This window comes from Hyperolius riggenbachi, chromosome 5, assembly GCF_040937935.1.
Source record: "Hyperolius riggenbachi isolate aHypRig1 chromosome 5, aHypRig1.pri, whole genome shotgun sequence".
In the NCBI taxonomy this organism is placed as follows: domain Eukaryota; kingdom Metazoa; phylum Chordata; class Amphibia; order Anura; family Hyperoliidae; genus Hyperolius; species Hyperolius riggenbachi.
The window spans coordinates 261619072-261644015 of NC_090650.1; the positions used below are offsets into that span (position 1 = coordinate 261619072).

General features: G+C 44.0%; 1 protein-coding gene across 1 annotated transcript in view; it reads left to right on the plus strand.

Moving 5' to 3' along the window:
- The first annotated feature begins 505 nt into the window (after positions 1 to 505).
- Positions 506 to 24944, plus strand: part of BMP6 (bone morphogenetic protein 6) — a 194272-nt gene continuing 169833 nt past the window's right edge. The window contains exon 1 of the mRNA XM_068236864.1: positions 506 to 1457. Coding sequence (XP_068092965.1) covers positions 1013 to 1457 — 445 coding nt within the window. The 5' untranslated portion in view covers positions 506 to 1012. The remainder of the gene's footprint in view (positions 1458 to 24944) is intronic.

The following is a 24944-nucleotide window of genomic DNA, read 5'->3' on the forward strand; positions in this document are numbered from 1 at the left end:
AAGTGCTTATAAGGCTGGAGGAAGCCTTAGGTAAATATTGATTCTTTGTATTTTAACAGCTCCGGTACACTTTAACCTCCCCTGGAGGGCAACTAACCCTAAACCCCTGTTGGTGCCAAACTTTCCCGCTGGTGGGCAACTAACTTCCATCTCGGCCTGCATAAATATCAGTGTGTTTGTGCAATATAAATGATTATATGAGTATTTTGTGGTTTTTACATAACATACAATCGAAACAAATGATAATTGAGGAGGCAAAACATAAAGAGACAATTAATTTCTATATAAATTTAAGAAATGTTTTTGAAAAACAGTAATTTGTAACATAGGTAAGAATCGCATAAGTTGCTCATTGTGGAGTACGCAGTATAATAGGAAAATCTTTACAAAAATACAAATGTTGTAGATTATTATAAACAATGACCACTAGATGTCTCTAGTGGACTCGAGTTTCCAGCTCATAAAACCCTGTTCAGCAGAAATGAGTCAGTATCTGCGATGGAAGAAGAGCAAGTCCCAGAAACATCTAAGAAGTTTTCTCTTGCCACTGCAAAGGGTGTATGACACTGGAAAAAGAGGACATATGATGAGGGCTCCTTTCTAGGCAGGAGTACGCATCATTTATTTTTTACTGCTACTAACCATCAGTTGCAAAATAGGTTGAGTTGTCTGTAAGCAGTGATACCCGACGGTGATGGTTTGCTGAGAGGATGACTGTTATGGGTAATTCTCACATCTGTCATGCCCATTGCTGAACAGGAGAAGACAGGCAGAAGGTGGCTGGAAAAGCGTGACGAGCAGATACACTTGTGTGTGAAGTACCAGGCAGGTGCTTTACATCTTCTCGTACAGCGCACTGAGGACCATCCAACTGCCTCATTCAGAGGGAAATCCACTTGCAGATCTGAGATGATAACCTTAGTGTTGAACTTGTGTTCTGACTAATCATCCTAAGCAGTTGGTCACAGTGGAATATTTGGACGCTGGGTGGACTCTCTGTCTGGCAGGGAGCATGGAGAGATCAGCTTTACCTTATTCCTGGTCACTCTGGGTCTCCTGCTCCCTGCTGCTATCTCTCGGGCAAGGGACAGTGGTGGAAAGCAGCAGAAGAGCTAACATGGACAGTGGCTTCTTGTACAGGCGCTTGAAGAACCACGAGAAGAGGGAAATGCAGAAAGAAATCCTCTCCATCCTTGGACTACCCCACAGACCTAGACCTGTGCATGGACTTAGCCCTGCTCAACTCCACCATCCTGGGAAACTAAACTCTGCACCTCTCTTTATGCTTGACCTGTATAATACCATGTCAGGTCAGGAGCAGGGACTAGACATCAAAGACTGGCCACACAGAACAACCCCTCACAGCCACCAGGTGAAAGTCAAGAGTCTACTGAGCAGTCCTCAGGATAGCGCTTTCCTCAGTGATGCTGACATGGTCATGAGCTTTGTAAATCTGGGTGAGTCTTTTTGGTATCATCTAAGTATTGTGTAATATTAGCAGAGCATGTAGGCATTTCCTTGTCCTCTAGTGCTCTGTAGTCTGAAGGAGATGTGCACATCAAGCATGCTGTAGATTTATGGCACTACAAAGATACTTTTCCTGTTGAAACATGTGAAGCTAATTGAGGGACATATGGGGAACACACAAGTCATGATTACTTTTAAATGTTTTTCAGGCTTCATATTCACAGGCCTTTGATTCAAAAAAATCATTCATCTGTTAATATTAGAACACTCATTATTTCCAAATGTGCATATCGGGAGAACTATGAAGCCAGCACGTTGTGACAAACTGGAAAGCTGCAACATAACATCCTTTTAGGTGACAATGCACTTTCTCTTGGTGGCTCTGGAGTGATGATAAAATGAGGATAAACACACAGGATGACGGGGAAATGCTGAATCAGGTTTTGAGATTGTCTGCTGCCTGCACGACTGAAAATACAACAATAGTGCCATAGTGTTTAATAAGTACCTTTTAATCAAGCTAATACACAGTAGTAAATAAAGTCAGGTTTATTAATATTGTGCCTTTGTAGTTTGGTCTCCACTTTGAAACATCACTTCTTTTAGTTTGACTTGTCTGTGGTACCATTGTGCTTACTATGCTTTCTGTAATGCTGGAGTGACATCACCCTTATGCACTGGTTTATTCATATTGCATCACTGCAATGCATTTGATTGACTATTTATATTGTACTGCAGGGTTTAATTAGTGACAGTGCTTGAAGTATTTACTAAACAATGTTCCTAAAATGTCTTAAGTATGTAATAAGTAGATGGGGTTCTGCCAAGTCAGTGAACACCTGTGTTGTTAGGATATGGAAGCAGTCATTACTTGACCCAATTTCTGCATACTTGTTTTAGGACAGTAATGCCTTGAATATGTTACATCAATAATTTTTTATTTGTTTGCAAGTATCCATTTTTTAAATGTTGTGTGATCTCAAACATGCACTTTGTGCTTGCCCCAGACATCGTCTAACTTTCTGATACAATTATCTTTCCTGAGACAACCCTACCATAAGCGGTTAAAGCAAACCTGAACTGAAGATTAAAAGTCAAAATAAACATACATAAGTCTCATCAATTTCTTTCTCCTCTCATGTGCCCTGTTTGTCCATTGTGATCAATGAAATTCTCAGCTTTCCATTTTAAAAATGGTGATAATGGCGTAACAGCTTCTGGGTCAGCACACTGTTAAACTGTAATATCGCCAACTTGAGACATAGGGAAACATGAACATTACTTTGTGCATCAGTTGTCCTTTCAGTTATAACTGACAGCAACTGATATATTTCAGTTCTGTCAATCTTGTCAGAACTGGAAGGAACCATTGTTAGAAGAAATTACTAAGCTTCTGAGAGGAACTGACGGCGAGTAAGTATGTAATATTCATTTACAGGTACATCATTTGTTTATTTTAAATAATTTTCCTCGATTCAGGTTCCCTTAAGGCCACTTCTGAGGTCCCTTTGCTGTGATTTCACATGGAAAATTAGGGTGCTTGCAGGCTTCTTTGTTACTACACTGCATTCATTGTGTTCAGTCGCAAAGGACAATATAATTGCAATGCAATGCAATGATGTTTCAGTAGTACGTTCACAACTATGTGGTATGGCATTTTCCAATGGAATAACGCATGGCAAACTGTGCGTTTACTGGATGATGTGCACATTTCCAGTTGCAGTTAAGCATACTTTTAAGTACTGAATTCTTCATTGTATATAGTGTGGTGGGGGTGTCTCAGCACCTTGCAGGTAAAAAATATAGGAGACAAATACGGGAGCCAAATAGTGTAGTATATTAGTATGCAACTGAAAAAAAGGAATTTTAATAAATTACTACTCACAAAAGGGGGTTGCAAGGGCAACCAACCGTAGGAAGCAGGTGGAAACCATAAACTCGACTCCAGTCGGGGTAGTCCCAGCCGGGACCTGGATGTGGTCGCTCTCCTTGGAAAAGTAGGGACAGGTGTCCACTGTGGGGCACCCACAGGTGGTCTGTCACCACCCCTCAAACACTGATTGTTTGGGGGTATAACTATGCACAATTAGAGGTAAAGAGGCGCCCTGCTTGAAATAAAAGCATCTAAAAACAGCTCCCTTTGCCATATCGACTTGTGCATTTGGCACTTTTATTGGCCTGATGAAGCGGGCTTAGACCCGCGAAACGCGTTGCCTGTGCTAAATAAAAATCTTTTGTCATATACAAGGATTTCGTTATTGAGGTAGGCCACCTCATATTATTTCCTCAATTTTAAGCTGTTTTTAGATGCTTTTATTTCAACCAGGGCGCCTCTTTACCTCTAATTGTGCTTCATTGTATACATCACATCGCACTTGCATTGCATAGTGTGATTTTTCAACTTTATTGTGATTCTAATTTCCAGGATGAACAATGCACTTTGTATAAGTGGCTATGATACGATCCCATTCAATCCTGCACAGTGTAAAAGGGTCCTAAAGGGGATGGATGTAATTTTGAAGTTGATTAATTACTTGGCAGGGGATCAATTAAGCTAATGGTTTTCTCATTGCCAGCTCTTAGATGTAATTAGCACCCTAAACTTTATAAACCAGTCCCATGGAATCTGACAATCCTTTGAATTTTGTGATCATCGCTTCGTTGTTCAGCCCCTGAACCTGAGACTAGCTGATTCCATGGATCACCTTGGTGAAAGGCTACTGCCACAAACATGCTTAATACTTTTTATGGCCTGCCAATACTGTTGATGAGCAGTAATGGCATAGTACCTGTCACACAACAATGGCCTCAATTCACTAAGCAGTTTAGACTAGTCTACAGATGGTTTTTAGTCTACTGATGGTTTGGTCAGTTGCACCAAAGGGGAATTCACTATTACCAAATGTTTTAGACCTGTTTTTAGACCGGGTCTAAAACATTTGGTAATTAGGTCAGTAAAGCAGGGGAAATTATCAAAATATGAAATTCACAGACGAGTAGCTATGACTGACATCCTTCTCCTTTGATGAGCTCTCCTCTGCATACAATTAAACTCCTGCATAATTAATTCAAAAGGATCCATCCTCACATCTAAAATACCTCACAGAATTACTTTATGGTCAAGAAATCAGCTGGTCTAATCTCTGTCAGAAAAAGTGGGCATGGTTACTCCTTGTTTACCTTTGTGAATTGTGTAATTACTGAACGTAACAGGTCTAAAACATTACACCAAACCATCAGTAGACTAAAAACCATCTGTAGACTAGTCTAAACTGCTTAGTGAATTGAGGCCGTCTGGTAAATGCACAGCACTCACCCTATGTGAATGTATCATAAAAATATAGTTGCATCACGTTGGGATCAATGATTGTCTGTTGTGACAGAACACTATAGGTTTAGTGGGAAAGGACCCTTTTCTTAACTCAAAAAGTTAAGAGGTATTGTATCAAGGATTGTGGGAGATGTTCTTACTTTAGCCAGTTATATGCCTCAGTAGATGCTGGTGGGGGTGGGGTAGAGAGAAAGATTTTTGATCAAGACCGTTTATGTACTGCCTAATTTGACTCAGCCTGCATTGACAGTGGGATGTTGCAGAGCTGAGTTATGAAGTCTTATAACACAGCTTACCGCACTGCAATGCTAATCCTATGTTCATAGTGCGATGTTAGCATCGCATTGTAACGTGTAGTGTTATGGTAACTCACTGCTTGCGTTACCTCTAAACGCAGACGTTACCAGGTACAGGAAAGCATACTTTTCATTGCCTGTATGCTTTACTGTACCTAGTGTATGCGACGGCATCGTTAATGTGCGTTACCACCTTTTTTTTTTTTTTTTGTGTTGGGTTGTAATGCTGCATTGTGACTTTAATGTTGTATTACAATGCAACCTCCCACTGTGAATGCAGCCTTAATGACCAGCATCAGCTGTGGTTTCTTCTGTGTACAAAGATAACACAAGGAACCATGTATGTTATATCTGCAAAGATGTTTCTTTTTTTTTTTTTATGAATTGATCATTTAGCAATCACATGGTGTAATGTTCAAATGATGTGAACTGAAATCTGCTTCTTTCCTTGTCTGCCTAGACAGCAGTGACATCACTGAATATGCTCTCTAGCTAATGCTTTATTTGCATGCCATTTGGAATTTTTACACAGGATTCTTTCCACATTATTCATGTTAGATATTCAATATTCTATTGTTCCACATAACAATAACAGTTCATGGATGATGGACTTAAAAATTGCTGTTACAAATGTTTTACGTTTCCAAATGTACCGCTGTCAGCATTTTTACCCAGTGTGATTCTTTCCAGGGAGTAAAAGCCTCAAGTTTAAAACATCATTCCAGTTCATAAAATGGCTAGATTGAAATATAAATATAAACCATAAAATGAAAGAAGTGTTGGCATGGCAGAGACATCATGCTTGAATTGTGAATATAGGGGAAGTCATCATATTTTACTTTCTGCTTACATTTATGGCTCTCAGTCTCATCCGTACTTCCTAGCAATCAGTCTAAGAAAATATACAAGAAAAATCCTCTCACAATTCCGCCGCCTCTTCCTTTCCGTGATGCTAGAGCTGTGTATTATTTTTATTATCTTTTATTTTTAAACTTGTTATTTAGTGCGGTTCATTAAATAAAGGAAGTCAATTATAAATATCATACATGAGACGAGGGAGAAGGCAGCAGCTGGTAGCTGGTGGAAGTTAGTTGCTAGGTACTAAATGATTAGGGAATTGTGAAGTTCTAGTGGGCCATCATGAAGATGTTGGTCCTGAGGACCTGTTTGAATACGTGACAGTTGAGACAGGCATAATGGAATGAGGACGAGAATTTTAGAAAACTTCTGGATAAGTCTTGCAGCAATGCACAGGATGAGGTGACCAGCACAGAGAACATTAGTAGGGGCAGTGGCTGGATAGTGTACTGATGAAAGGGCTCTGCCTCTGATTCAGTAAGGAGACCTTGGACAAGACTCCCTAAAACTGCTACTGCCTATTGAGCGCACCCTAGTGGCTGCAGCTCTGGCACTTTGAGTCCACCAGGAGAAAAGTGCAATATAAACATTTTTTTGTCTTATCTTGTCAGTAGAGGAGTGGTCGGAGAAGATGGTTTGTGCTGTAGTTATATATCAGGTCACATACTTAAGTACAGAGTACCCAGATAGCTCATGATGAGCTGAAACCACAAGGGAAGTATAAGGGTCTCAAAGAGAACAAGACACGCTCCTACTTAAAAAAGCTATGCTTAGTATAAAAGGGTGGGGTGGAGGCACCCAAAATATATGGGTGTTCAAACTTTAAAATAGAAGTAATCACCTCTCCAGAAGATACACCAGTTGAACTGGAGAAATATTTATTCAAAAAAAATTGACAATGTGTTTTGCTGGTCATGGCCTGCTTCCTCAGGTCAATACAAAAAGTCTAAGGAGTAGAGTTTAGGGACCTCCACTCTACTTTTTATACTGCCACCCCACCCTTCTATGAGTCAGACCTCCTTTGGAGGTAATAGCTTTACATTTAAAGTGTACTGAACTACAGGAGAGTGACTGTCTGGAAGGACCTGGAGCACTGATCGGGGACGGTGAATTTCCTGCAGGTTTATATGGTGGTTTCAGGAACTGCAACCAACCTTTGTAGGTATATAATCATATATATTTGCGTCCCCCCTATGCCTAACGATACTGCACCATTGAGCTCCTGGTCTCTCTCTACATCTTGTTTAGAACCCAGACTGCAGACTGCCTAGACCTCCATACCTGAAGACTATGACCCTCACAGTTGAGTATAAAGGGGCGTCGGGGAGTAAGAGCTTCCTTCTTAGGTTAGGTGGGGGTGGGGTGAAGCAAGAGGGATTAGATTAAAACAAAAATCATTCTAGAAGAGGATTTTAATGAGAGGCTATCATACTCACATTTTCTGCATTAAAATTATATGGCTGAGGTAAATAGATTAAGCTAGGATTTCCAACAAAGACATATGAGTCCCATGAAAAAATACAGATGACTCAACTTTATTTTATACATGCTTAAAGACTGTTTAAACCTTACATAGCCGAGCTATTACTGACCAACCCAGCACTGTGCTGTATTATTCACCGCTCCCCACTGAATGCTTCTGTAGATAGTGGATGTGGTCTCACTGCATGGGTCTCACTCATGGGTCTCACTCATCACTGCTGCCTAGTTCTGGTGGTCTTCCTTGGTCCTAACTCCATAGACTATCAAAACCAAAAAGTTGCACTCTTGTGCAACCTATCATCAGTCTATAAAAGCGAGGACCCCCTGAACTTTGCAGCATCACATGGTTCTAACTCTGACTGGAGTACACAGACACCTAGGAGAGAAGGCCACAAACCCACTACCTATGGAAAAATATGGTATGGAATGTTGAGCAACACAGTACAGTGCTGAAATGATTACAACTAGCCCTGTGAAATATTTATTTAAAGTTAGGTTTAGATGGGCTTTAAAGAGTCCAACACTTGCCGTAGGAAGCAGCATCAGTTACCAGTTGCATTTTTGTTAGGAGAGAATAATAGGGCTCTAGTGATGATGCCAATGGATGCCAATGGGATGGTCAAAACTATTTAAGGTATCTGCAGGATTTAATATTTAATAATCTGCATGGGCGATTTATTTAGGAGCCAGTTTCTCTTAAAGGAACACTACTGCAAAAAAATGTAAAATTTAAGTACATACATATAACATTTTTCCTGTATTGCTGTTACTTATAGTAGGTAGTGTTATGCACTCTGTAGTCAGGAGGAGCTCCACACCAGGATAAAGACGAGTGTGCCTCGACCTTCACCTCTGCGTCCACCGAGGTGCTCACAGCATTCAAGTAGTAAAGAGGTCGGCACCACTCCAAGCATCAAGCAAAGCTCTTTTATTGCATCACCATTGTGGCTTAACAATGACAAAAGTTGTTTCGGGCATTGCCCTTTTTCAAATTGCAGCAGCCATGCTGCAATTTGAAAAAGGGCAATGCCCGAAACAACTTTTGTCATTGTTAAGCCACAATGGTGATGCAATAAAAGAGCTTTGCTTGATGCTTGGAGTGGTGCCGACCTCTTTACTACTTGAATACTTATAGTAGATAGTAAAATGCTAACAGTTCTGACAGATTTTTGATTAGTCCATTTCCTCATGGGGATACTCAGTATTACCTTTATTCATTACAAAAGTACTCTCTGGAAAGTGTTTATACAAAGATATCAGCCAGCCTTCCTACTCATTTGCACATCATTTTCACAGTTGGACTGAGCAGCTGCTGTTCACAAGTACTTTTGTAAATAAAGAAATAATTAAGAATTCCCCATGAGGAGATAGATGTGTCAAAAACTTGACAGATCTGTCAGATTTTTACTACCTACTGTAAGTGACAGTGGCATAGGAAAAAGGTAATTTATAGTGCATTTACTTTGAGAGAAATGTACATTTATACATATGTACTATAAAAATTTAAGTTTTTGCGATAGTTGTTCTTTAAAGTGAACCAGAGACGAAGCACCCTCATGTATGATCGTATATATCAGTGGGAACATTAGAGAAAACACCTACCCTGCTCTTTGTTTCATTCTTCACTGCTCAGCCTGCTTCTTAGAATCCCCGGCTGAGCATTCAGTCCAGCTTTGCTCAGGAATCATTATAGCTAAATCATTATAGCAAAGACATAAGGGGGCAGGCTTGGGCTTGAAAAGACATCAGAGAAGACAGACTCAGCTATAATGAGTCCTGAGCAAAGCCAGACTGAATGCTCAGCCAGGAATTTTATCAGGGTTGATAACAAGCAAGCTGTGCAGTGAAGAATGAAACAGAGAGCAGGGTAGGTGTTTTCTATAACGTTCCCACTGATATACATGGTAAAATACATGAGGGTGTTTTGTCTCTGGTTCACTTTAAATCAAAATGTGAGTACTGGAAGGTAACTCCACAAAAACTAAACCCTGCCAATAACGGTAGCTATTTTGTGGCATTTTACTATGATAAAATATTTCTATTTTCCTGCATACTTTGATTGTATGGTCCTGCTCAGTACTAGAAAAGGTGAGACTGCAGCGCATCATCCGAACAGCGGAAAGGATAATTGGCTGTAGCTTACCTTCCCTGATCTTTACACTAGCAGGTGCTGAAAGAGAGCGAACAAGATTGCCTCGGACCCCTCTCACCCTGCTAACTCTATCTTCTAGCTCTTGCCTTCAGGTGTAAGATTCATGTCAATCGCAACTATAACTTGAAGATGCAGGAACATTTTACTCCCTCAGGCGGTAGCCATGCTAAATGCAGAACCTTGTTAGATCTCCTAGGACTTGAAAACATACAGCACAGAACTGAAATGAACACTTCTCACCATGTTTACTGCCAGTCTGCCACTAGAACGTATATACTGTCCTTGACTTGTAACATATATACTGTGTGTCCTTGTATTGTACGGTTTTGTTTGTGTCTATTAAGCAACTGCCAAGTCAAATTCCATGTAAGTGCAAACTTACTCGGCCAAATAAATTGATTCTGATTCTATTATCTGGACACTACCAGTTCATGTTGATGGTACTAGTAGATTACTGATGTCTCGGTGGAAGCATCTGTATAGTGTGGTGTAGCCATGTAGATGTGCTACAGTTCCTGCTCACATACGTACACGCACACTGCACAGATATTTAATTTTCAGGTCACTTATGATAAGAAAATAGCTGAAAGGAAGACACATGCTGACCTTCATTTCCACAGGGGCCTGTGACAGCGACTACCATTGTGCCACTGCTGTACTTTTCATTATTTTGGTTTCCTGCTTTACATAATAGAATGGATTTGTGGTTTCAGATCTTATCATTTTTTCCCCTTCTGTGATAACCAGGTTGTTTACATTGTTAGGGAGCGTTAATCCAGGATTCCTAGCTGCAATCCTTAAAGTTTCTCTGCTAACAGGACAGAGTTTTCTACTTGTCAGTATTTGAAGATATGGCTCCTGATGTCTTACTGCAGAGGTAATCAAAAAATGTGGCTAACATGCTAATTAGTTCCATACATGGCCGGATTTCAGGCAAGGCCATAAATGCCATGGCCTAGGACACTAGGAAAGCAAGGGGCAGGCTGTAGGCAGCAGGGTGACAGTAGTAGTTAGCCTGCCAAACATTCGTCCTGCTACACAGAGTTTGCACATAGCACTGGGGGGCTACCAACAGTCAGATCTGGCACTCGGGGGAAGAAGGGGCAGCGAACAGGCACTTATGAGCTGCCAGTCATTCCCCAGATGTGCCAAGGAGCTTACAATCTAATCCCTGCCATCATATCACTAACCGTCCTCAGAGGAGTTTATAATGCAATCCTTGCCATCATTTCACTAACCGTTCTCAGAGGCGCCTACAATCGAATCCCTGCCCTGCCATGTTGGGGGAGTGGGGGGGGGGGTGTTTAGGATACTGTCGGTCTGGAGACAGCTGGTGATAGTGGGCCTTGGGCGGTAAAAAGTACAAATCCGGCCCTGGTCCCATACAGGAGGCAAAGGATGAGACTAGCAAATCACCACTTCTACTATTAAATCAATTTAACCAGCAAATATGTAAATAAATCAGTGATTTAATAGCTCTGGCTCCCAGGGATTCGGATGTGTGCTGTGGCAAACTGTAGCATGTCGGCCAAATTGCGCTGACATGCATTTTGGACCGCAAACATATTGACGGAATAGGCATTTCCCTGCTTGAATTGCTTGGGGAAATAGAAGGAAAGTGGAAATAGGCCCTTACAAACAGGCTAAAATGAAGAGGAAAGTAGTTAACTTACCTGTCCTGAAAGATGAGTCCAAATGCTTTCTTGATCAATAATTTATTAGTACATATGAAGACAGACAACACGTTTCACAGGATTATCCCACTTCTTCAGATCAATATGTAACGAATAGCGGAGATGCCGCCGCGCGGGCAAGCGGCAGGGCGGCTGTCTCCGCGTTCAAGCCAGAGACCGTTTCCGCGCAGCAACATGTCTCTGGTTTGCCTGGTCCTTCTAGTGCACACAGATGGAGAGCTACGCGCGCGCGCCCGCCAGGTGACAGGACCTTTATGCCAGCAGAAGGGGAATCAGCTGATCAGGCCGATCAGCTGATCCCAGCTGGACTCCGGATTGACTGAGTGGCTGGGGCGGCGCTGCGGAGCGCTGTAAGTATATATGGAACTTGCTTGTCAGTTTCTGGTTGTCTGACGTTGCGAATACTCACGTGTGAGCACTCAGACCTCAGTCAGATCCTACAGTGTGTTAGAACCAGTTGGAACTGGGAATTCACACTTAGCCAGATTCCACTTTAGGAGATTACTGTGTTATTACTGTGTTATACTTCAGACTAGTTCCCGGGTGTTGAGACCAAGGACCTCACACCTAAGTCTAGGATATTACTGTGTTATACTTCAGACTAGTTCCCGGGTGTTGAGACCAAGAACCTCACACCAAAGTCTAGGATATTACTGTGTTATACTTCAGACTAGTTCCCGGGTGTTGAGACCAAGGACCTCACACGTCAGACTAGAATTGCGCTACATTGATACCGGTTATTATCTCTAGCTTTGCTGACCTCTCTCCTGCTTTCTGATTCGGTACCTCGCATATCTGTCTTACTGTTGCCAACCTTGCCTGCACCCTGACACCGAATCAGCCTTCTGTCTCTGTACCTTATCTGCCCGTGTGTTGCCGACCTGGCCTGTATGACCCTTCTGGCTGTCACTCGTCCCTTGGGTGAATAGTCGCTCTGTCATCATTGTGACACCAACTCTATAGGTGTCCTTTAGCTGTAAGACTGCCTGCTCCTCAGGAAGTCCTTCTTACAATGCAGTCAGGGGACTTTGCGTATAGAAGTCCACTGGTTGCGAGACAGTCTGATTCCCAGCCCATCAGGGAATCCTCGGCTGCAGTACAGTCTGATTCCCGATCCACCAGGGAACCCCTGGCTGCAGTGCATTCTTGAGTTCCTCCTCTTAAGGAGGTTAGTGTCTACACAGTCAAAGGTCACCTGCACCTCAGGTGTCCACTGGCTGCAGCGCAGTCCAAATTCCCTGCTCTTCAGGGAATCCTTGGCTGCAGTAGTGTCTGTATCTCCCGCTCCTTGGGAGATAACCTTCCTTACTGTTGCTCCAATCACTCACATTACATTAGGTGTCTTGTGTCAAGCTATACTTGTATTATTGGTGATTCTGCAGATCACCATATAATCAGGTATAACATCTGTATTATTGGTGATACTGCAAATCACCAATAATCAGATACACTCTGTGTGCTGACACCAATCGTTACACAATAGAACAAAAAAAGTGCTAGATGGCTAAAAGTATAATATCTGATAGCGACTTCTGGGGAAAGGCATAAGGATGTAATGATCTGGGGTCGATTTCCACAGTCAGCGCACACCAGTCAGTGCGCTGAAGCAGATGGGAATCCCCACAATCACAGAAGCAGAGTACCCAGTATATGCAAATACATTTGTAGAGGTGAATTCCAACCAGCAGGTGGAGCTGTGGAGTACAGAGGAACAAGACCTCTGTACAACCACAGATGCCAGATTGAAATTGCACGACGTGAAGCAGCACTGGGCAATATAAACAAGTTAGGAACTCAATAGAGAGCAAGAACAGAGACAGACTATATGAATGTCTACCAATCTAGTCGCCACCCGGCGACGGTAGACATATAACAACTGAACAGACCAGAGTGAGAAAGAGAATCGCAAGAGAGGCGATTGCTATCAAAAACACAAGACTGAGCAAAGACAGAGCATGAATTGAGTAAAGGAAGACGCAGAAAATAACTACAATCCGAACGCCAAGGAAAATAACAAATGAACGAACGAAACGCGGTCACCGCACGTTATGCGCAACAGTGACAAGCGTGTTAATAGCACGGTCACCGCACGAGAAGCGCAACAGTGACAAACGTACCAACTCTGACTAACAAATGAACATGGAAAACAAAGACAAACAGATAGCGGGAACGCTTGCTAATCGGTTGCCTAACACCAGACAACAGCAAGCGTTCGTTCCAGACAAAACAGACTGATGGAGTAACCGGTAGCAACCGCTGCCAAGGTTATATTCCAAGACACAGACAAGGGAGATCCACCACCTCTAGAGCTAGGGCGAATGCGATCAAGGAACAGGACTGAACGATTCACTATCAGCCACCGCTGGAGATCGCAAGGACAAGACAAGACTAGGCAGTACAAATAATACACAAAACTGACTGCACTAGTAGGAGTGCCAAATGCACTTCCCAAGAATTAACTACACTAGGATATTTTAGCAACAAGATACAAAGAGGCTGAGGCTCTAAGGTCAGTCTACAAAACAGAACCTATGACGAGCAAGGAATTCTGGGAGGAAGTTATATTTATACTGAAAACCTTCAAGGGAAGCAGAAATTCAAATTGCAAGATAAGTGGATGCAAATCAGTCACCACAGCAGCAAGCCTCCCGAATCTTGCAAGCTGACAAAAAGGCCTCTTTTCCCTGGACTGAACTATGCAGCCTGCATAGGAAACCAACAAACTGTCCAGAGAATCAAGCTGATTCTGACAAAGGAATTGAGTAATGCACTTGCTTGAGATGATTCACCTTTCCAGACCTTTCTCAGACAAATCAGGGTGGCTGTACACACACTATATTATTGGCATAGAATTTAGTGTGTGTATAGCCATCCAAATTTGTGGCTGGGTTTCCTCCGGTCACTCCAGTTTCCTTCTATGTGAGAAAGCAGATGGGTTAACTGGTTTCCCCTGACATTAGCCTTGGACTATGATGGGCATATGACTATAGTAGGAATGGATTGTGAGTCTCCTGAAGGGCAGCTATTGACAACATCATATACACTCTGTAAAGCACTGTGGAAAATGCCAGCACTAGATATAAAGCACATAAATAAAAATGTAAAGTATTGTATTTTCTGCTGCAAGGTGCTGTTTGCTCACCCTCCACCCATTCCTTTTCATAGTACAGGAAGCTGAGCAGCCTGTCTAAACAGCACTTGCTATTAATCTGCTGCTCAAAATGATAAGTAGTGATCATTTTAGGCAGCAATGATTTAAAATGTGTACAGGCATTTAGTTATAATTGTGGCATTACTGGTTTGAGAGACTTCAGTGTGTTTCTAATAAAAGCATGCTGTTTTGTATACAATTTGAAATACAAGTTGGTGGTAGACAGGTTAGTTGTATAGAGTGAATGCAGGAAATCTTTTATAATGAAAACCTCCCATGGAAAATTGACATTTTTTTCTTTATTTCTGCAAGTAGATACTACATCATCCATTGAAGTAATGAGCATCCAGGGCTAGGGAATATCTTACATGTTAGGTGTTTCATTCCCCAGCTCATTCTCAAGCAGACATTACACACAGAGGCGGGACAAGGTCCTCCAGCACCCAAGGCTGAGACACCAAAGTGCGCCCCTCCATCCCTGCCACCCCAGGCGTCACACACTGATTGCTATTAAACTAAGAGGTGCCACAGGGCCCACAACCTCCCTAACACCTTAATATCTAGTTATCTGGCTTGCAGTCACTGCTATGTATCCCCTTTTCTTATTTCTTTCTGCTTCAAACACAATTAGGAATGATAGCTGAATGAATTGTGCGCCCCCCTCCTACACTGCGCCCTGAGGCTGGAGCCTCTCCAGCCTATGCCTCGGCCCGGCCCTGATTACACAGTTAATCATCATTGTTGCATTATGAGCTCAGAGCTGGTAACAACATGCAGAATTCACTCTCTACAAATGAACTAAATAGATCTGCAAAGTCTATCAGGGAATCTTACGACATCATAAATCATGGCCTCTCGTCTTCCAGCCGTAGCACTTTGGCCATCATATGTCTGTTTTATGCCTTTGTGTGGGATTGGAAGAAGACAGATGTTTTTTTTTCAATCTGCTTTTTCTTTTCAGTAACTCTTTCTAATGCTGGTATTGCTTACCTATCCCCTGGCATTGCATTCTTCCCAGGAGGAATATGGAAGAGCCCATTGCTGATTTCCATAATGCTACTTTTGCTTATTCTTCTGACCCTCTGCTTCTAATATGCTGTGATCGTGCATCCCAGACTGCAGATCAGGTGTTCTGATTCACTAGCTGCATGCTTGTTTCATGTGTCACTCACACAAGACTGAATCCCACTGTCCTGGCGCATAGTAACACTACTGCGTGTCAAGCGCTGACAAGCCTGGTGTTACAGATGCTGCCATTTGTTACATTTTCATTGCACCCGAATGGCGCTCATAGGCGGCAGATGGGACACTGACCTACCTAGAAGCACACAGTTTATCCTCCTGTATGAAAGAGGCCTAATAAAATGGCCAATTGGCAATATAGCAGCAATATGGCAGCCTCCGTATATCTTTCACTTCAAGTTCCTTTTAAAAGGTTCTCTAATATCTTAGGCCCAGTGCACACCAAAACCACTAGCAGATCCACAAAACGCTAGTGGTTTTGGGTGCGGATGAGTTTAGTCCCAGTGCACACCGGGTGGATCTTGATGCGATCCGCCGGCCGCATCCGTCTCAGCATCCGCGTGGCTAATGTATCTCTATGGGCTGGTGCACACCGGCGGTTTCAGGTTTTAAGCAAACCGCAAACGTGCAGCAAGAGGCTAAAATCCTCAAACCGCCGGTGTGCACCAGCCCATAGAGATACGTAAGCCACGCGGATTTTCAGGCGGATTCGGCCAGCGGATCCACCCGGTGTGCACTGGGCCTTACATAGTTACATAGTTATTTGGGTTGAAAAAAGACAGACGTCCATCGAGTTCAACCAGAGAACAAAGTACAACACCAGCCTGCTCCCTCACATATCCCTGTTGATCCAGAGGAAGGCGAAAAACCCTTACAAGGCATGGTCCAATTAGCCCCAAAAGGGAAAAAAATTCCTTCCCGACTCCAGATGGCAATCAGATAAAATCCCTGGATCAACATCATTAGGCATTCCCTAGTAATTGTAGCCATGGATGTGTTTCAACGCAAGGAAAGCATCTAAGCCCCCTTTAAATGCAGGTATAGAGTTTGCCATAACTACTTCCTGTGGCAATGCATTCAACATCTTAATCACTCTTACTGTAAAGAACCCTTTCCTAAATAAATCGCTAAAACATTTTTCCTCCATGCGCAGTAGAGATGTCACCTGAACACAGACATCCATGCACCAAAATAATTATACCATGGGAAGGGTGTCATTGGTGGGGTTGCAAGATCAAGAAGGACACACGGGGAAGACCCTGCCAAAGACTTACAACCTAAAGTGGAGGGGGGAGGGACACTCTGATCCATATGAAATTATCTTTTTCTCTTGAGTTTTCTCTTTGGTGACATTTTCACAACTTGTAAATAAAATGCATTTGAAACCACCAGCAAGCAAGAAAGTACTTTAATTTTTAGAGCATTTATTCACCTACTTTTTTGGTACTTTTTCAATTGCAAAGTGCAGACAATTATTTTAAATACAATCAGTGGCGGACATACGGCCGTGCAAGCCGTGCCGCCGCACGAGGGCCCCTGAAGTTCCGCTGCTTCAGGGGCCCATTAAGTATTGCTATTGCAGGTTTTTTTTTTTATTTTGCTTTTAATTTTTTTAACCTGGGGGGCCCCGACTCCTGTCCTCCCCCCTCACCTCGGGACCCTCCCCCCTCACCTCGGGGCCCCCCCCCCCTCATGCGGCGGGAGAGCGGAAAATACAGGAAGTCTTCGGCCGGGGCTGCAGCAGATGCTAGAGGCAGCTGCCACTTGGTCTCCGATATGTCTCCAACTCGGAGACATATCGGAGACCAAGCGGCAGCTGCCTCTAGCATCTGCTGCAGCCCCGGCCAGAGACTTCCTGTATTTTCTGCTCTCCCGCCGGCCGTCGCGCATACCGGGAGGGGGGCCCCGAGGTGAGTGAGGGAGGATAGGAGTCGGGCCCCCCACCCGGATAGCTACCCACCCGGCTACCTTACCCACCCGGCTACCTACCCGGCTACCTAACCACCCTGCCGGCTACCTACCCACCCACCCGGCTACCTACCCACCCGGATACCTACACACCCACCCGGCTACCTACCTACCCACCCGGCTACCTAACCACCCACCCGGCTACCTACCCACCCGGCTACCTAACCACCCTGCCGGCTACCTACCTACCCGGCTACCTACCCACCCACCCGGCTACCTACCCACCCGGATACCTACACACCCACCTGGCTACCTACCCGGCTACCTACCCACCCACCCGGCTACCTACCCACCCGGATACCTAACCACCCACCCGGCTACCTAACCACCCGGCTACCTAACCACCCACCCGGCTACCTACCCATCCGGCTATCCAACCACCCACCCGGCTACCCAACCACCCACCCGGCTACCTAACCACCCACCCGACTACCTACCCGGCTACCTAACCACCCACCCGGCTACCTACCCGGCTACCTAACCACCCACCCGGCTACCTACCCGGCTACCTAACCACCCACCCGGCTACCTACCCGGCTACCTAACCACCCACCCGGCTACCTACCCGGCTACCTAACCACCCACCCGGCTACCTACCCGGCTACCTAACCACCCACCCGGCTACCTACACACCCACCCGGCTACCTACCCACCCACCAGGCTACCTACCTACTTCCCACCCGGCTACCTACCAACCCACCAGGCTACCTACCTAAAGACCCACCAGGCTACCTACCCACCCACCCAGCTACCTAACCACCCACCTACCCACCCACCAGGCTACCTACCCACCCGCCTACCCAGCCACCCACCAGGCTACCCACCCACCCGGCTACCCAGCCACCCACCAGGCTACTTACCCACCCGGCTAAGGGCTACCTACCTACCCACCCGGCTGCCTACCTACCTACCCACCAGGCTACCTATCCACCCAACTACCCATGGGAGCTGTGCGCCGGATGGAGGCTGGGACAGGAGGTCTGCTGCTGCAGGTGAGTAAATGTTTTTTTGTTATTATTTATTTTAGCAGGTGTATGTTCTGGGCAGGTCTGCCACATGATTGCGTGTATGTTCTGGGCAGGTCTGCCACATGATTGCATGTATGTTCTGGGCAAATTTGCTACATGATTGCATGTGTTTTCTGGGCAAATCTGCCGACATGATTGCACGTATTTTCTGGGCAAATCTGCTGACATGATTGCACGTATTTTCTGGGCATATCTGCCGACATGACTGCACGTATTTTTTGGGCATATCTGCTGACATGATTGCACGTATTTTCTGGGCATATCTGCCTACATGATTGCACGTATTTTCTGGGCATATCTGCCTACATGATTGCACGTATTTTCTGGGCATATCTGCCGACATCATTGCACGTATTTTCTGGGCATATCTGCCGACATCATTGCACGTATTTTCTGGGCATATCTGCCGACATCATTGCACGTATTTTCTGGGCATATCTGCCGACATCATTGCACGTATTTTCTGGGCATATCTGCCGACATGATTGAATGTATTTTCTGGGCAAATCTGCCGACATGATTGAATGTATTTTCTGGGCAAATCTGCTCACATTATGTGTATTTTCTTGAGAAAACCTGCACAATTATGTGAATTTTCTGGGGAAAGGGTCACCAAAACTTGGGCCCACTGTCTTTGCGTTGCACTTTTCAAGGGAACCTGAGGTGAGAATAATATTGAGGCCGCCATATTTCTCTCCTTTTAAGCAATACCAGTTGCCTGGTTGCCGTTCTGGTCCTCTGCCTCTTATTCTTTCAACCATAGACCCTGAACAAGCATGCAGCAGGTCAGGGTGTTTCTGACAATATTGTCAGAACTGAGACGATTAAGCTGCATGCTTGTTGCTGGTGTAATTCAGTTTATTACTGCAGCCAAATAGATCAGCAGGGCAGCCAGGCAACTAGTATTGTTTAAAAGGAAATAAATATGGCAGCCTCCATATCACTCTCACCCCGGGATCACTTTAAATTACAGTTAGCTCCGCCCTTATCCGGTCATTGCCACGCCCATTTTTTGCAGGTTCTATCCACACCCATTTTTTGCTGCGGCGGTTATCGCCACGCCCATTTTTTGCCGCAGGGGCCCACAATTGATATTTTGCACAGGGGCCCACTGCTGCCTGTGTCCGCCACTGAATACAATATGAAAAATTATCACCTAAGAGAAAACTCAGGAGAAAAAGTGAATTGTATAAGGGCCATTATGTACAAACGATGTACACACTTGCTAGTTATGCTGCTGGTTTCACACTGTAACATTTGGTGATTTAGCCCAAGGAAATCACTCTTGTGGTTTGTGAACCTACAATCAAAACCTGAGTATTACTTACATAGTCTTAGTTACAATATATATCACAATACCTTGCAAGTTCACAGGTACGATAGGGAAATATATTTTAGACCAAAAACATTTAGAAAAAGACATGCCCCCAATCACACCCCTTTGCATGTGAAGCATGAAACATGCATGAGCAAAAGACATGTCTACCTTTAGGTCACATTGGCCCCCTTCCTTCATCATTACCGGATATACTTGACTATAAGTCTAAAAATGTAGGTCTGACTCTCTACATAAAAGTATAGGGGGTCGCCTAATACTTGAGTCACGAGCAACACTAAGCACACTGAGTAATGTGTGTACTATTAGTGACATTCCCATTTGCAGGAATTTACCCTGTGGTAAGTGACACTTTATTAATAGAGGACATGCCAAGAAAACACAAGTCTGAAAGTCCTGGCCACAACAATTAACAAGAAAAGGGGCAGGGGAAAAAATACTGGACTGCAGTTAGGGGGTGAAAAAAATGTGGCACTTGGGGGCCTGGAGCAGTTACTGGCTGCACTTTAGGGACAGGAGGGGTTAATAGCTACAGTACTTTATGCAGTGCAGTCATTAACCCCTCCTGGCTCCCAGATGCAGCTGTTAATAATTCCTGGTCCCCAAGTGCAGATACTTTGCTGAGTAGACTTATACTTGAGTCAATAAAAAATTGGGACCCTGAGGCTTTCCCCTGCTGAGGTGAGTACCCCCCAGGGGAACTTTTTTTTTTTTTGTTACAGGTTCTCTTTAAGCAGGTGAAACATAGGAGTCGACTTATACATGAGGTGGAATTATATGTGAGGATGTATGGGACTTTTCAGTACATTATACAATATTTGGTAAAAAGCAAGGCAATAACTTGGCGTGCGGACAGAAAGTTATGCACACTTAAGTTGATAAAAGGATAAATCGATCCATAGATTAGATCTGTACATTAGCCCTCAGATAAGGACAAGTGAGGCAAATCGAACAGAAAGATTTGGCTCTAAAGGTGGCCATACACTGGTAGATTTGCCATCAGATCGACCAACAGATAGATCCCTCTCTGATCGAATCTGGTCAGAAAGGGATCGTATGGCTGCCTTTACAGCAAGCAGATTGTGAATCGATTTCAGCATGAAATCGATTCACCATCTGTGAAGCTGCCGCTGCCCCCCTGCATACATTACCTGATCCGGCCAGCGCAAGTCCTCCGGTCTCCGCTGTCTTTTTCTCCACGCTCTGCTCCAGCTTCACTATACTTCCTGTCTGGGGAAGCTTAGAGGGCGCTCTACTGTTTAAACTTCCTGTCGGGACAGGAAGAAGTGAAGCCTGCCGGAGCCCAGGAGAAGGAGCAGCGGTGACAGCGGGGGTACGCGCTGGCCGGATCAGGTAATGTATTGCCACTAGCATCAGTCGTCAGACATTCGAACGCCGCTATCGACGCACTCCCAACCCGCCGGCGATCGAGCGAAATCTTCCGCACGGATGGATCGACGGGAACGGAGGGAAATCGATCGGTCAGTCAGCGTTTGCGCAACGATTTCACAGCAGATTCGATCACATTGATCGAATCTGCTGTATATCGGCGAGAAAATTGTTAAGTGTATGGGCCCCTTAAAGAGGGACAGTAGTGAACTATCCTTAATATTGCATCATAGTTTCATAAAAACATGGGCCCTCATTCAGTTCACTTTTCTATGTTTTCTACTAGGAGATCATTTTTGAATCTACAATTGAAAATTAAATTTCAGCACTCTGCAATTGAAAAAGTACAAAAAGTAGGTGAAAAAGTACTGTCAAAACTATTCTAGAAGCTTTCTTGCTTGCTGGTTTCTTAAAGAGAAACTATTAGCAATAACATGCCCCCCCCCCCCCCAAAAAAAAACACATATGTAAGTAGATAAATACTTGCTCTACTTACATAACAGATATATTGTAGTGTCCTCAGTTTCCTTCCATTTAACTTTATATTGTAAATAAAGGTACATTCTCTTGATGGCAGGGGCCATTTTGCTTCCTCCGGGTAAATTCTTCCCCCCCCCCCCACATCCCGCTCCTCCCCGCACTAATTATGAGCACAGCGGGGAGGATAAATACAGCAGGCACAGATTCACCTAATAATGGATCCAAGCGCTGCTGGTTCCATCTTTTCTCTGCACTACCACCGGTAGCAACAGCGTCTGGAACCATTATTCCGGGAGTCTGTGTGCCCCGCCTTTATCCTTCCCCAAAGTTCAGTGCGGGGAAGAGGGAGAATGTGGCGGCGGGTGGCAGAAGGGCAGAGGGGGGGACGGGGACATGCCACTGGAGGAGAGGGGCAAAGGACAGAGACAGGAGATAGCCTCTGGCCCCCCTCCATACGCTCTAACAGTGGCTGCGACCACCGCAGACAAGGGGACTCCAGGCGGCCAATCGCAGCGCAGAGAGGTGAGTGACAGAGGCTTCAGCCAATCAGGCTGATTCAACATGCCTGTCACTTCTCTTTTGCGTCTGCATACCATGTTAGAGCCTTGGGGCATGGGGAGAGAAAACCTCTTAGGAAAAAAAAGTAAGAATGTTTTTAAATATTTGCATTGCCTTGTTAGCATCCTTTTTTTAGCTATGTGAGGCCCCGTTCACACTGCACGCGTTTCCAGCCGCGTTTTGGAAACGCGTGCAGGTGGCCGGCACGCACGACATCAGACAGTGCATAGAGTGCACTGTCTGATGTTCACACTGCATGCGTTCCGGACCTGTGCGGTCCGGGAACGCATGCTGCATGCATTTTTTGCCAAAACGCGTGGCTGTCCCATTCACTTTTCAGTGATGGGATCAGCCACGCAACGCATACAAACGTGGATGGCGTGCGTTCGTACGCATTGCGTTCGTACGCGTTGCGTTCCGCATGCGTGGCCGTCCGCGTTTGTAATGTGAACGGGGCCTAACACCCTGAATAGAAAATTGTATTTATATTTAATGCCTAACAGTTGAGAAAGTGTGAAAATAAAATCTAGGTGATATATTTTCACACCTTACCACTAAGATGCCCTTTTTATACACCAGAAAATACTTTTGACAGTACTTTTTTATCTACTTTTTGGTAGAGTACTGAAAAGCAGTGGTGTAGCAATAGGGGATGCAGAGGTTGGGACCACACTGGGGTATAAACTCTTTTATTGGCCCTGTGCTGGTAATAATCACTTCTATATATGCTTTAAATAGCCGTCATCATTAACAAACTGTTCTCCATCCTTGGAGAAAACTTGAAAAATTGAATATGGGCAATTGTCTCATTTGGGATCAGTTTTGGAGTTTGGTAGAATTCCACAAGAACTGGAAATTGGGCATTAACTTCCAGCTCTACACAGTATATGCTAAACTGTCAATGCTATTCCCATAAATTGCATAACAGCGAGAGTTTGGAGCAATGCTCATCGCAAGTGACGTATTAACAAATTTAAAAGGCCACTCTGAGAATAAGCTTCTCTTTCACAGACTATGTTTAGCTCAGAGTGGCTCTTGGGTCTGTCACGCCTTAATATTCTACCACATGTGATGTTTATACTGCGATGTGGAGTCAGACTGCACCACGTTACGTCCTTTAAGTGTTATATTTGAACTCTTGGGCCTCACCAGATCAAAGACCTGTGCAAAGTGCAAATAAATAACGCCATCAATGACTTTCCCATCCCAATTGCTACTTTCTGGCTCATATTAATTATTTGGTTCACTTGGCATGGACTCTTTTTTCCCTAATGACGTGTTAGTGAGAACTACACTTTCTTCTGAAAAGGCCAGTTGATTTAGGAAGATGGAGGACTATACACTGCAAGAGACATAGCCTATGTTTACCTAAATGATCTTTACTGCATTCATAAGCAAGCTATGACTGAGGTGAGTTTCGTTAACTCTTTAGGCATATTGGGCCAGATCCAATTCACTTTCCCTGCAAAATTTTCTCCTAGGTGATATTTTCACACCTTATCAATAAAAAGCATTTGAAGCCACCAGCAAGCAAGAAAATACTCAGACTAATTTTGACAGTACTTTTTGGTACTTTTCCAATTGCAGAGAAAATGAAAAATGATCACCTAGGAGAAAACTTAGGAGAACAAGTGAATTGAATAAGGGCCATTATATTTAAATGTCAATGTTGTGTATTCATGATTATATCAGTGAATGTAAGCTGCAGTCTGAATATGATGTGCCTTTTGTGGGCAAAATATAAAGAGTTAGATATAGTGAAATGTTTTATAGTAAGATTATAGAACCACAAACACCAGTATCATTATTTAGAGATATTCTGTTTACGGATGAGTCCCGGCTTTCACTGTTCAGGGCAAATGGCAGATGGCAAGTGTGGCATCGTGTGGGTGAGCGGTTTGCTGGCATTGAGGTTGTGGATTGAGTGGCCCATGGTGGCGGTGGGGTTATGGTATGGGCAGGCATATGTTATTGACAATTAACACAGGCGCATTTTATAGATTCCATTTTAAATACATAGAGATCCCGTGAGGAAATCCTGTGGTCCATTGTTGTGCCATTCATCCATGACCATCAACTCATGTTGCAGCATGCTAATGCACGGCCCCATATTGCAAGGATCTGTATACAATTTCTGGAAGCTGAAAACATCCCGCTTCTTGCATGGCCAGCATACTTACTGGACATGTCACACATTGATCATGTTTTGGATGCTCTGGATCGGCGTATACAACAGCGTGATCCAGTTCCTACCAATATTCAGCAACTTCGCAAAGATATTGAAGAGGAGTGGACCAACATTCCGCAGGCCACAACCTGATCAACTGTACGGAACAGGATGTGTTGCACTGGGTGAGGCAACCGACTGGTTTTCTGCTCCCACCTGTGTACAGCAAAACTGTGCACATTTCAGAGTGGCCTTTTATTGTGGCCAGTCTAAGGCGCACCTGTGCAATATTCATGCTGTCTAATCAGCACCTTGATATGCCACATGCGTGAGTTGGGATGGATTATCTCAGCAATGGAGAAGTGCTCACTAACATGGATTTAGACAGATTTGTGAACAATATTTGAGAGAAATGGGTCTTTTGTGTATGTAGAAAATGTTTCATATCTTTGAGTTCAGCTCATGCAAAACGAGTGTTTACATTTTTGCTCAGTGTATAAAAGAATAATGGGTAGTAGCTCACAACAGATTCAAATTGATCATATAGCTGACAGTATATAGCTG